Source organism: Dicentrarchus labrax, unplaced genomic scaffold (genome assembly GCF_905237075.1).
Source record: "Dicentrarchus labrax unplaced genomic scaffold, dlabrax2021, whole genome shotgun sequence".
NCBI lineage: Eukaryota > Metazoa > Chordata > Actinopteri > Moronidae > Dicentrarchus > Dicentrarchus labrax.
In genome coordinates, this window is record NW_026136724.1 from 20315604 (window position 1) to 20329848 (window position 14245).

Consider the following 14245-nt stretch of genomic DNA (forward strand, 5'->3'; position numbering starts at 1 on the left):
ACACATTGGTGTTCCAAGCAGGTTATTTGTATATGTTGTAACATAAAAACATCTGGAGGGGATCATTAATATCTGTTCTATAAAAAAGGATATTAACCTCCCCCAACTTGTAATATATATTATTAATGTATTCTGTATGGTACCCTCTTTCTCTATGTATTTTATTGTGAGGACAATTCATGTATTTTGTATATTTATGATTAATATCTACTCTTCCCCTGTAGCATTGGAGATGGAATCGCCAGTTTTTGTACTCTTACGTCAATTTTATCTCTAACCCCCTACAACTACCCCTAACCCGAGGGAATGACCGTTTTCTGTCTTTACTAGTCATTTTTCTAGTTCCCCAATTTACATGTATTTTATTTATGTGTCTACACATCTCCCTTTGATCTTCTCCACATGGTACTGTGCTGACATTGAGTAGATAACCTGAGCCAGAGCCTTGCAGGTGCCATTTGGTATTTATAGTGCCCCCAACCTTGGACCTTAGAAATGGAAATGCAATATTTATGTCTAACGTTGTATGGTAGGATTATAGTTGCCACTATTGTTGACTTTTTGAATTGCATTTGTATTGTGGAATGTGAACCTGTTGGATTCTCAGCTTATCAGCACCAAATCGGGTTGTAGGAGCCACATAACCGGCAATAATCCTTGTCTATTTATTTATCTACTATTTCACCTGTTCACCTGCATGGCAAATAAAGTGAGGGGGTGAGTTTGTGTTCTCACTTTTTCACTTTTGATTTTGTTTTATTACTTTAAAAAATGGACAATAAATCTGTTGAACACATTCTGAAGTACTGGATGTTTTTGTGCTTGATGATACAGGACAGCAGACGCTCGTAGTTGCTTGTGTCATATCGCACACCCATTGTTAACGTAGGACATCGGAACATTTACCACAACAACATAATTAATTTCCAAGATATTTGGTAATTTGAATCAATTTCCAGGTTTTCTAGGATGTTTACAATATAAAAGTATAAATCATGCAAAATAGCTTTAATTTGAAAAACAGATTGTGAAAGGTTCCAAATTAGTAAAAAACAGAAAACTTATTCTTTAACTTACTCCTTCATGTAAATAAGCAGAGCAACCATCCATTATTTAAACTCAATTATTTCACATGGTCCAATTATTTGGAGAAAGCTGGGTCGAATTGTTTAAGTACTCCACCCACCAGGTAGAGGCTTCCGGTGGTGAGCACATGGATCTCGGCTGCATCACAGAGCGGAGCAGCTTCCCTGCCCTGAGTGATCCACTGGAGGGCGCTCTGGGTGCAGGGGAAGACCAGGGTGTCTCCTTTCTTTTCAGGGAGCGGGAGCAGGCTGTCCTCGGAGAGCAGCTGTGTACCTTTGTTATCCCACCCACTGCTGTGGAGATGCCAGCTCCTCTCCATGTCCAAACAACGTTGCAACCTGTCTTCTGCTGAGACAGTATGGTCTGAGGGGGGGGGAATGAAAGAACATACATAAAAAAGTAAAAATCGAGTGCAGCTTCCTAACCAGCTTCAAAATGTGGTTGTCTTTTCAACATAGATTAGCCTAGCACTTAGCATATCTAAGTACAGGAAAGGAGGAATTGACTGAGGTTCTGACCAAAAGGCTTAGCTCAACTGTTATTGGTGCACAGAGCTTAAAGGGTCAGTTCTTTCAGGTAGAGTTTGTTAGCTGATCTCACCTGCATTACAGGCAAAACCGCAAAACACAGCAAAGTCAAAATGACACGGCTGAAAAGAAACACAAGTAAAAACAAATACAATTAGTTTCTACATCCATATAATATTAATAATAATAACATTGTGCTCAGTAGCAAAGACAGTGGTCTTATTCTCTGTGTCGTGGAAGGCAGCCGTACTCACCACCAGTAGTTTAAGCATGGCTGCTGAGTCTCTCTCTCTTTTGATACTGAACATCAAAACTCTGGCCACACGTCCTCTGCAACACAAACATGTCCAGGTTTTAGTCAGTATCATTATTGGTGTGTTTGTAAAGGTAAAGAGCAACCAGTTATTACGCCACAGGGGTTTATTTCTACTGAAATCACCGCTTACCCACAACTCCAAAATTACTGAGGTGAGTAGTGTTACAGTTTTCTTAGCGAGGGCAAAAACTCAGAAAACAAAACCCAAATTTTAATAAACTATAGTTTTCCTTAAATGTTTAAGGGAGGCAAATAGGGTAAAACTTTTAACTAATAGACACGAAACCACGAAACTTCCCCAGATGATTACTTATGTTAAGACAATTTTTGTTTGTGTCACAAGTTTTCTGAAATGTTATGTTAAAGTATGCACATGATTTATATTGCATTATATAATACTAAGTTTTGCCAAATTTAAGAGAAACCTACAGACGCAAATTGACAAAGTGTTGTAAAATAAACTTTTTAAGACGTGTTAGGGAAGCAAAATAGCCCAAAATGTCAAACCTGACCAGTAAAAAAAAAACAACATTTCTGCATGATGTCTCGGCTTAAGTTGCAATATATTAATATATAACTAGATTAACACACACATAGAGACGTTCACCTTGCATTCTTTTGGTGCTGGGCTGAAGTCTCTCTGAACCAGGCTGCACAGGCCTGGATGCTGCGCATTGTGTGAGCTCCATCCAGGAAGAAGGTGACTGCTCCGTGTTTCAGGATCTGAGTCCTTCCAGGCCACTGTGTGTCCGCCAGCCCTGAGAGCACGTAAAGGGGAGGGACATAGGACGGGTCCATTCAGTCTTTGTCAGCACTGTATTGGCTGCACATTTAGCTTAGCTTTAGCTTGTTTGCCTTCACATATGCTAATGTTGCAGCAACAATCGAGTCCTAATGTGCTTCATCGACTGGCTCTGTTCAGTCCTTCTTATTTTAACACGTGAACAGGCTGTGGGGGATGAAAGTGTTGGATGGGTAGTAAATGTATATAGAGTGCTTAAGGGGGTTTGTGTTTTATGGTAAGGGGGTGACTGATAAGCATTTGGTCACAGTCACAAGGTCAGATCAGTTTTGTGAGGACCATTTATGTAACATTTGCTTTAACTGGTGTATATGACTGCATAGAGAGCTCACAAACATGGTGATGCAGTCATTTCATTTCCTCTCTTTGACCCCTTCAGAAAAGCAGCGAAAGCAACAATCTCTGTCCTGATTTTGCTCTTATCAACAGTGATTGGTTGTTGTTCTTTAGGAACTCACCTTTCACCATGATGGGGCTGGGCTTGAAGAAAGTCAGCTGAAGTAGCCCTGCGTTCTCAACACTGGTGGAGGTTAAGCTTTCTGTTGAGAGAGGACACGTTATGCAGACAGACCTTAAGTCATTTCCCGACATGGAATACACAACCTCTGCGTCAGCTGCAACTGGCTGTTAAAAGGGATTTTTTTGGCTGCAACATGTACAGAATTTATTTTCTATAGATTTTCCCTGTCCCAAACAGAGATAGTTACTCTCTTATCAAGCCAATCTCTTTCACTTTTGGATTTATGATGTCCTTCTAGCCACTGACAGTACAACATCTCGCCCTACCTGGTAGACATCTTCTCTGCAGCCAAGTGTGACTCAGCTGGAGGGCCAGGGAGGCATTGAAGTGCTGGTGCTTCCCTGCCAGGCCCAGATACAAAGGTCCACAGTCTGCCTGGTAGTCCTCCAGCTCCGGACAGACCCTCAGAGGACACTACAACAACAGGGTTAGCCTTTAATACACCAAACTGAACCGCTGGAGGAGAGATTTCAACAACCTAGTTTATATAAAACTTCACTGCAGGTATTACTCTGAAGGGTGACTTACTCTTATCAGTTCAGCTCTGTCCCTGAGCACAGCCAACCCATCTTCTGGCTGTTGGACAGTGAAGGCGGGAACCCCCGGCTGAAAACACGTGTATATGATTAACAGACGACAGAGAGGTGGACGAGTAGAAAGAGTAGTTTTATCTTAAAGGATTTCAATATCTCCCCACAAAGTGTGAACTTCAGTATGAAGAAATCATTACATCCATCAGACCCGTCTCTGTCCCAGCTGACTCAAGGACCTCTTACTAGCTTTTCCCGGCACTTTCAAGCACAATCTTCATCAGTGGACGCAGTTTTCATAGAGATTACTCAAAATCAAACCAAAAACCAAGCAAACTCCCAGTGCTGATGAAGACTGTGAGATGAAGCTGAAAGCACCAAAAAGCTAGGAAGTATCCACTAAGTAGCATGTTTTGGTCTTATTACTTATATTCATATTTTGTCCAATCACAGTGCTACATTACTGATGAGTGCGGCCAACGCACCTTGAAGATTCCTCCTTTGTGCCAGGCGATCTTTGCAATGGTGTCTCCAAGAATCTCAGTGTGGTCTATATCCAGAGAGGCGATACCGCACACCCACGGCCTCCTACACACAATCACAGAGGAGGACAAACATTTTATTACCACGCTGATGGAGCTTCAAACACATCTATATAGTGACAGTAAAGGGTTTTTGAGCTGCAAACTTATTGAAAACTTATCTCTCATCTGTCAAATTTAGGAAAATCAGCATTTCATGGTTTGAAAATGGCTCAACACACCCTCTACTGTCTGACCCTGAACCTTGCAAGGCTCAGACAAGACAGACAATCTTTGTGTCTGATCTGAAGTGAATTAACGACAAATGGATGGAATAGTTCGATTCAAATTTGTGATCAAGACGGTAAAAATAATTTAATAAGTTTTATAGATTTATAAATGGAGAGTCTTACTTTATAATGTTGGAGCAGTCATATGCTCCACCAATCCCAACTTCAAGTATAACTACACCTACCTGGATGAAGAGCAGAGCGGTTCAGATTAGAGTTATTTTTTAAGTCATTAAGTAATAAAACGTGTTGCCTTTCTAGTGGGCCTCAGAATGATCATTTCCGAAGTTTTCTACAGGCCAGAAAACAGCGGAAACTCATCAGATTGAAATTTTATGGCTGGAAATGTGTACCTTCTCTTGAATAAACACATGGAAGGCCAAAGCGGTGAGAAAAGGGAAGCACAGCGGCATCATCCCTCCATGGGTGTCCTGAAGGGGTCAAAGAGAGGAATTAAAATGACTGCATCACCATGTGTGTGAGCTCTCTTTGCAGTCACATACACCAGTTAATGCAAATGTTACATAATTGTTTTCTTAAATGGTACGTAAATCTCCACGCTCACAGCCACAAACACTCACAAACACAACATTAAAGCCTGTACGTGTAGATTATTTCTCACTAAATTGGTCCATGGGATTGCTTTCAGCCCATTCATTCACAATGCCAGTGGCTTTTTTTAATACATCACTGCAATGAAACATTTCTAGTTATTTTCTCATTCCTTAATCAAATATATAGTGTATATATATAGTATATATATATATATATATATATACATATAGATATACAGATATATAGATAGATAGATAGATAGATAGAGAGAGAGAGAGAGAGAGAGAGAGAGAGAGAGATAAACAGTAGGTCAAGTAACTTTGTGAGAGGTTGCTTGACCACGAATGTGTCCTTAAAAACATTTAACTGCACACTGAATACTGGTTAAGTTAAGTTGAGTTGAGTCTTCCAGCCTGACAAGAGGGGTCTCATTTTATATTAAAGTCAGTAAAGTGCTGCAGGATGAGTTCTAAAACCCGGAAACGAGTTAGGATCTTTGCACCTCCGGTTCCCTCTTCTCAAAGTCAATAGTTATTTTGAATGTTTTTCAGTTTGATGCCTGAATTAAGGTCTGCGGTGAACACAAGCTTCAGAGATTTTCACGTTCTGTTCTACGACAGGTTGATCTATTGAATGGAGCAGCCACAGCCAGCTGTCACTACACGTGACCTACCTTAGTGTCTTCCAGCCGTCTATAAACCTGCCAGAAGTATTTAGTGAAGAGCTCTTTTCCAATGGGCTGTCCGTTGATTCGAATCCTCTCCCGGACTTCGACCAAATGTGGGGAACTGCAACCAAGCAGGAAAACAGGAGCCACTTTTCACTGCTTGAAGTTGATCACATTACAGGCCAAACTCCACCGTTGTCAGCTGATATCGGGAGAAACACTGTATGCCTCAGGACAATAGCCTGCAGTATTATTACAATAATATGTGACATGTAAAAGGTTCTGCTGTGTCTTTGCCGACACTACAAGCGGTAAAGAGATTAAAGTTTGTCACAGAATCAGCACCGCCTGCTGCAGTTTGAATATCAGCTGACAGAGATTCAATATCTGATCTCCTTTTACTCATTTCACTCCGGGGATCAATAAAGTATTTCTGATTCTGTCCTCACCTGTCGATCGCACTCTGTTTCTTTTGGTTGCCATAATTTTTTATTTCTTTCATTTTCCAGTTTGTGGTCAGTGAGCCTGGACTTGGTTAGGATCTGTCTCTGCTTTCTATCTCAGTTCAATATATAATCTTTTTTTAGGGCCAGATAATATATTCTTATGTGTCAATAAGACACAGACACCAATTGTGTACATTTTGTTCATACGCTGCATTTTTACCTGTTAAATCCTGTGCGGTAGCCGTAACCTCTCAATATCCGCTCAGTGAAGGCACATGTTGAGCCCTTAAAGACAAACACAAAAATGTAAGAGGTCATCCAAGATGAAGACATGTTTGTGTGACGTGCCAGAGCTTGTGGACTCTCTCACACTCTTCAAATCAAGACTAAAAACTCACCTATTCAGAACTGCATACCCCACTTAACCATCTACATCGTCTTTTCCTGTTTCTTATTTCTTACTGTTTTTATTTTTTATGTGTTGTACGGTGTCCTTGAGTGTCCAGAGAGGCGCCTTTAAATAAAATGTATTATTATTATTATTATTGTGTCATAACCAACGCCGACGTGAACCACTACCAGACAGAGTGGTGATTACACACTCACATGCCACCCTGACAACTTAAACCAGTTAGACCACTGGTTCCCAACCTAGGCGTTGTCAAGAATGCAGGTGGAGGTTGCAAGGCCTTCTTGATTTTAAAGCCTATATCTCATTTTGCTTTCATTTCTGTGGAGAAAACTAAATGAAATTAAAGTTTAGATTATTATTTAAGATCTGAACTTTAAAAGGCCTGAACACAAGCTGTGTTCATAGAGCCTTCACTCTGATAAACAGCCTCATCCTGAATTAGAAAAGTATGCAGTTAAAAAGAAAGCCTATTAAACCTGTATGATTGTTAAAAAAAAAAAAACATATTACAGACAGCAACAGAAAGAAACAAAAGGAAAACTCATCTGTGATGCTTACAGGAAATAAGCTGCTCAAAATTATAACACCTATCGTAGTTGTTTCTAAATTAGATTGTTTATTTCCATCCACAATGAGTTCAATTCAATTACTTAGTCGATCGACTTATTATAAATAAAATTGTGATAAAAGTACATTTTTAATGCAAAAATGACATAAAATGCAGCTTACAGCCTCTGATCTTTGGAGATTTCCTACTTTTCTGTTTCATATCATATTAAACTGACTAACTTTGGATTTTACAAAACAAGACATTTAAACAGTTCACCTTGGACTAAAGTGGGATGGAGATTTGAACTATTTTTCTTAGAGACCAAAATGATTAATTACTGACTCAACCTTTAAAAAGACATCATACTACACAGTTTTTAGTCAGCTCACCTTTCCCTTTGTTCCCGCCACATGAATGATATTGAGATGGTCCAGATCCTCTGCCTTTGACAAACACACACACACACACACACACACACACACACACATCAGATAAGACTAAAGGAAATATTTACTCTATTTTACTCTTTTATGTATATGTAATGTGGGCAGATATAAGACTCACTGTGATGCCGACTCGCTCCAGGAAGCCTCTCATGGCCTGGAGCTTCAGCTGAGGACAAATCCGCGTTTGCTCTTGCATCTCCAGCGCACTTGCATCGGTCTGTAGTGCACTCAGAGTGCGAATTGCATCCTGCGGCAAAAGCAAACAGAGGAACGTTAAGAACTGCAGCTCGCTTAAATGAACTGCTGTTTGAGAAAATTAATGAGCCTGAAAAAAATTAACTAAATAAAACTTTTTAAAGATTGCAATCTTCAGTAGGAACCAGTGCCAAAGACAGGTAGGGAAGTCAGAAAGTGTTGGGAGATAGACTCACACATTTAAGCAGTAAGTGTAAAGTCAACCAAAGACAAATCCTGCAGCAAATAATAGAACAGCTGCTTTGTTGACTTTACTGAAAGACATTTTGATCCAATACAACCCATTGAGAGAGAGTCTCACAGCTTACCATTTCTGTCAAGCGTCCAAAGTCACTATCCATGGCAAGATCCTCTGCTGTGAAGTCCGACAATGCATGCAGAATCACCTTCAGTAGCAGGTACGCTCTCATCTACCTCCAACACAAACACACTCTTCTGACTCCACCCCATGTATCTCTAGACAGACAAGTTCTCCTCCTCACACTTGGCAGAAGATGTTGTTTTTCAGCCTCTCAAAGATGGAGTGACTGACAAGTAAACAATAAACAAGTCAATTTTAGTGCCAAAATACTCGCTGTAAGGTGGAGCCACAGCTGCTTCCCTTGCTGGCGTTCGGGCAGTCTGCGACAGGGAATACAGTACCAAGGTAGTTTCTTTTTATTTATTTAACCTTTGTTAACCAGGAAGTCCCTTGACATTGAAATCTCTTTACAGTGCTTCCAGCTTTAGTCTGTGGATTTATCTGCTTAGTAACTTTGTCCATGTTCCACTCCTAACTCTCAGACAAGAAAGCAAACCTGAACATTCAATGCACACAAGGTTTGCCTTTGCTTTTACAGGAAATACAGGCTCCTGACAATTCTGACAGAGCTGATTTCTGCTTGGTGAGTTGTATTAAAACAGATTACAAAACACATTTCTCTGTGCTCAAGTATGTCTTGTTTAATGAGATACAACAGAAGATGTGTCAATAATAGGGGTATTTGTAATGTGTAATTGGACTACATTGTGAATTAGCTGAAAGTAATTTTTCCAGTCGTGCCTGTCCTGGAATCAGCATTATCATTATTATTACCGTTATTACTATGATTACTCTATAAGCTGTTTACATCTGTGGAGGATAATTTTATCTTAAAACAAAATTCAAATGGAAAACGTAAAGTTGATCAGAAAGAAAGGAAAAATGGTAAATAAATAATTTTGTTCCTCTACTACTAAAGATAATCCGGCCATAACAAAATGTTGTAAATAAAGACTGAATTACTTAGAGGGCAAGTTTACGTTTCAAATGGGCAAATCATTTCAAATCATCATATACAGTGCTTCCAGCTTTAGTCTGTGGATTTATCTGCTTAGTAACTTTGTCCATGTTCCACTCTTAACTCTCAGACAAGAACGCAAACCTGAACATTCAATGCACACAAGGTTTGCCTTTGCTTTTACAGGAAATACAGGCTCCTGACAATTCTGACAGAGTAACAGAGTCAGGAAGGCATTTGAGTAAAACTGAAGTGAACTTTCTCAGCCCCTGACAAAATTCAAGAGAGACCCCAGGTATAACCCTGAAAGAAGGAAGTGAGATCTTTCTCTGCACAAGTATTAACATCCGTAGTGCCACTGAGCTGACACTTTGACTTCATGACCATTTAAGGATGAGACGTAGACATCTGATCTTTTGTGGTGGTTGGGGGAAGGTGTCAGGCCTTTCTCTGCACAATACTAGCATCTGTATGGTTTTCACATCTTTCCTTTACATAAGATCACAAAGTACATCTGGAAACCTTTAGTATAATATATATATATAATGTATAGGTTACACCGTTACAGTGTTGCATGGAATAGTTTGATTGTATTGATCCTTCTACATTTGAAGACTGCAGCTGCTGATTTCTGCTTGGTGAGTTCTATTAAAACAGATGACATTTCTCTGTAGTATGTCTCGTTTAATGAGATACAACAGAAGATGTGTCGATACTGGTGGTATTTGTAACGTGTAATTAAACTACTTTGTGAATTTGCAGACAGTACTTTTTCCAGTCGTGTGTGGGTGCTATGATAAATAACCACCATTAAAAAAGGGAAACAATAGCCAATAATTGATTGATCAGTCTAATAAAAAACACTATACTATTAATTAGGGTAATAATGAAATTAATAACTATAACCAAAATCATTATTAATAATTAAAGTGGAAGGCTTTGAAGTTCTGCATAGAAGAGGCTGGTATCACCCACTCTTGTGCGAAATTAAATCGACCAGCATAAATAAACACAAGCATTTATTAATAAGACAATAAAAGATAAACAGAGGAAAATATACTATATATAATCAAACTAAAAGGAACTTAGTTAGAGGAAAAAGGAGTGTAGGTGTGTGTGTGTGTGTCTGTGTGTGTGTGTGTGTGTGTGTCTGTGTGTGTGTGTGTGTGTGTGTGTATGGGGGGTTGCATGCCAGAAAAGGTGTGTGTCCTTTGTCCTCTGACCAGATGTTTCAGCTGAGCATAAAACATGTGTTGATGAGAGACAAAGAGCATGTAGGAGTGTTTGATTTTCCTCTCCTCATGATGTGCTGAGGTTTAGGCTGAATATGTGTGTATGTGATCGTAGATTAATGGTGCCGTTAAAAGAGAGTTAGTTACATGCAAAGACGGTGTCTGTGTAAAGCTTAACATTAAACTAACATCACCTTAGCACTGTCTCAAAGACTACAGTAACATACATTAATCAGATCAACAACACAACATAACCTGAATAAAAACACATCTGTACATTAACAGTAATTAAACAGTCTTAGCCGTTAACTCTGTTAAGTTATCTAAAACTGGGAAATGAAAAAATAACAGAAAAAATGGGAAAGAAATAATTTTGTTCCTCTACTACTAAAGATAATCAGGCCATATAAAAATGTTGTGATTAGCATTTGACAAGCCTGTCAACAACAGTGACTGCAGTTATATAGCATGTCATTATGCTATATTTCAGGTCTAATGTTTCAATGCATTACATTAAGTACTTTGAATTGTCTTTTGTATGACAATATGTAATATAAATAAACTTGCCTTGCTGGTTTTAGTATCTAGCTCAACCAGAGGAAAGAGGACAAGTGTTTATCACCAACAACTGTAGCAGCTGTTGCTGACTTCCTAGTTTAAATAGCAGGAATGAAAGTGGTGAAAGTGCAGCTCTAATCATTATTACTTTCATGTCAGGTTTTCACAGGCCAAACTGTTCCCTTCAACATCCAGCTTGACCAGTCGTGAACTCTTGTAGAGGTATGTAAAAGATAAAATGTCTTAAAAGATTTTTTATTGGAATAATGAATATTTGATATAAAATGCAAATTTGTATGTCTCTATTTTGAATATACGACACGCTTGAATTAGTGTGGACTGCCAAAAGACTGAAATAATGAAAATGTCAAAACTTCTATAATCCATTAGCTGAGTTTCAGTCGCACATTTGCACTGGTGATGTGGCACGAGATAAACAAATAATTCTTCGGATAAACACAAAACATCCCTCAGATGAAAATATCTCTTATTTTTTAGCAGGGACCAATAATGGCAAAACTTAAAGAGGACCTCTTGAGTACTCTGAAGGACTTAAAAGGAAAGGAGTTTGGTGAATTCAAGTGGAACCTGAAGGAGGATGACATCCTGGAAGGTTTTCCAGGCATCCCAGTGGCTGAGTTGGAAAATGCAGAAAGGGAGAGCGCAGTGGATTTAATGGTACAAACACATACAGGTCCTGGAGCTCTGAAGATAACTTTGAAGGTTTAAGAAAAGATCAGAAGAAATTATCTGGTGCAGCGTTTGCAAACCTCCAGCCCAGGACCAACAGGTAAGTCAGGGGAAAGTAAAAATATGAACATCAGAATAAATGTCACATTAATCTCATAAATTAAACAAAAGAAGTAAAGACTCATTTATCATTCTTTCTTGTACACCACCTTCATCAAAAAGTAAAGAAGCTGGATAAAGAATATTCCTGCATTTACATCAAAAAGAAAACGATTAGTCTGCAAGTAGATCCTGGACTTGAACTTGTCAGCTGGCTGTAACTTATCAAAACCTGTTAACCATAATAAGGTGGATTCCAGAAGAGGGTTTTCTAAAGTGAAGAGTGTAATCAATAAACAAAAGGACATACCTCAAGAGTACTGAATATATGTTTGTTTCCACAAAACATATTCAGGATAAAGACAGTACTCCTTTATAGTGACAAAGAAGTGAGACCTCATGTCTGGATCACTTTACAGCTAGGTCATTTGAACAAAATGTTCTGATGAAGACTGTCAGTTAATTGTAAATCAATTGGCATGTGGTGACTGTTTTGCTTTGCCATCACTAGAGTGGCAGGCCAACCAACTGAAATTCAGTATAAGAGAAGTTTTCACTCTTTTAAACTACAAAATATGATTAGCAGGTGTAGACTAACATGAAAAGATACTAAGAACTAAAACAAGCCACTAACTAGTCCTAAAAGTTATACACATAAAATAAAATAGAAATTGAAGCACAAAATTCTAATAATGGGACTAACAGTAAACAGCCACACTGCAAAACTGACTGTGTGCTCTGCCTTGTTTCAGACCCCAAGACACTTTTTGATGCTCAGAAAGAGGAGGATGACAAAAAGAAGACCGAGGTAGAGGAGTTAGCATCTACTGCTAATCGTGTACTGAACCTTAACACACATGACTCTGGTGATCAGAAAAAATATGAAAAAAGGAAGGCTGACCTGAAGACTGTCCAGCAGTTTGCAGTGGATGTGACTCTGGATCCTGAGACAGCACATCCTCATCTCATCCTGTCTCGTGATAAGAAACAAGTACATCATGGTGATGTGAGGCAGAGGCTTCCATACAACCCTAAGAGGTTTAAAAGTTGTGTTAATGTCTTAGGAAAGCAGAGTTTGTCCTCAGGAAGATTTTACTTTGAGGTTCAGGTTAAAGGGAAGACTGACTGGACTTTAGGAGTGGCCACAGAATCAATCAACAGGAAAGAACAGATTACTCTGAGTCCTGAGAATGGTTTCTGGACTGTATGGTTGAGAGATGGAAATAAGTATGAGGCTAACGATGAAAACCCTGTCTGCCTTTCTTTGAAGTCACAGCTTCAGAGGGTGGGGGTGTTTGTAGATTATGAGAAGGGTCTGGTCTCCTTTTATGATGTAGATACTGCAGATCAGCTGTACTCCTTTACTGGCTGCTCCTTTACTGAGAAACTCTACCCATTCTTCAGTCCCTGTACTAATGATGGTGGTAGAAACTCTGCCCCTCTGATTATCTCTCCAGTCAACCCCCCACTGAACATTAAGACACTGGATATTGGTGATCAGAAAGAATATGAAAAAGGGAAGGCTGAGCTGAAGAGTGTCCAGCAGTTTGCAGTGGATGTGACTCTGGATCCTGAGACAGCACATCCTGCTCTCTTCCTGTCTGATGATGGGAAACAAGTACATGATGGTGATGTATGGAAGAAACTCCAATACAATTCTAAGAGGTTTAAGAAATGTGTTAATGTATTAGGAAAGCAGAGTTTCTCCTCAGGAAGATTTTACTTTGAGGTTCAGGTTAAAGGGAAGACTGCCTGGACTGTAGGAGTGGCCACAGAATCGATCAACAGGAAATAGCAGATTACTCTGAGTCCTGAGGATGGCTTCTGGACTTTATGGTTGAGAGATGGAAATAAGTATGATGCTAATGATGAAAACCCTGTCCGCCTCTATCTCAATCACTATCCAAAGAGGGTGGGAGTGTTTGTAGATTATGAGGAGGGTCTGGTCTCCTTTTATAACGTAGATACTGCAGATCTTCTCTACTCCTTTACTGACTGCTCCTTCACTGAGAAAATCTACCCATTCTTCAGTCCCTGTACTAATGATGGTGGTAGAAACTCTGCCCCTCTGATTATCTGTCCTATCAATCACAACAATTAATCATAAGACTGCTGCTACTAAGTTTGAAGAAGTAAAGGTTAAAGTTGGCCAGAGTGTAGCAGCAAATTATATTTATGGCACCAAGCCTAAAGTAATGTACCAATGAGAATAATAAATGTCTATAGTGTCTCAAGTTAAAGTACTCAGTAAAGGTTTTAATCACTTGTGTTTATATTCTGCTGATTTTCATTTCTATTAAATGAAAAGGGGTCTATGCGGTATAACCCCTGGAAGTTATGGAAGTCGAACAATTCCACTGAAGAACAGTTTGTGGCAATAGTGCGCCAAAAAAAGTTAAACATGACGGATCATTCAGAATGTTCAAGGCTTTTACTTAATCAAGAGCCCACGCTTTAGGAAAATTAAGTCTAAGTGTAATCAAT

General features: G+C 39.2%; 2 protein-coding genes across 2 annotated transcripts; one reads left to right on the forward strand and one right to left on the reverse strand.

Moving 5' to 3' along the window:
* Positions 1 to 919: 919 nt before the first annotated feature.
* LOC127358583 (folylpolyglutamate synthase, mitochondrial) lies at positions 920 to 8456 on the reverse strand. The gene is made up of 15 exons (XM_051391754.1): positions 8232 to 8456; positions 7787 to 7915; positions 7612 to 7665; positions 6481 to 6545; positions 5821 to 5935; positions 4946 to 5023; positions 4716 to 4777; positions 4267 to 4369; positions 3780 to 3857; positions 3518 to 3665; positions 3190 to 3270; positions 2537 to 2687; positions 1868 to 1943; positions 1687 to 1735; positions 920 to 1449 (listed from the first exon to the last, which is right to left on the reverse strand). The coding sequence occupies exons 1-15, from the start codon at positions 8331 to 8333 to the stop codon at positions 1142 to 1144; spliced, it is 1599 nt and encodes a 532-aa protein (XP_051247714.1). The 5' UTR covers positions 8334 to 8456; the 3' UTR covers positions 920 to 1141.
* A 3026-nt stretch (positions 8457 to 11482) lies between these two features.
* Positions 11483 to 13701, forward strand: LOC127359260 (pyrin-like). The gene is made up of 2 exons (XM_051393150.1): positions 11483 to 11585; positions 12514 to 13701. Exons 1-2 carry the CDS (start codon positions 11483 to 11485, stop codon positions 13554 to 13556), a joined length of 1146 nt encoding a protein of 381 aa, XP_051249110.1. The 3' UTR covers positions 13557 to 13701.
* The last annotated feature ends 544 nt before the right edge of the window (positions 13702 to 14245 follow it).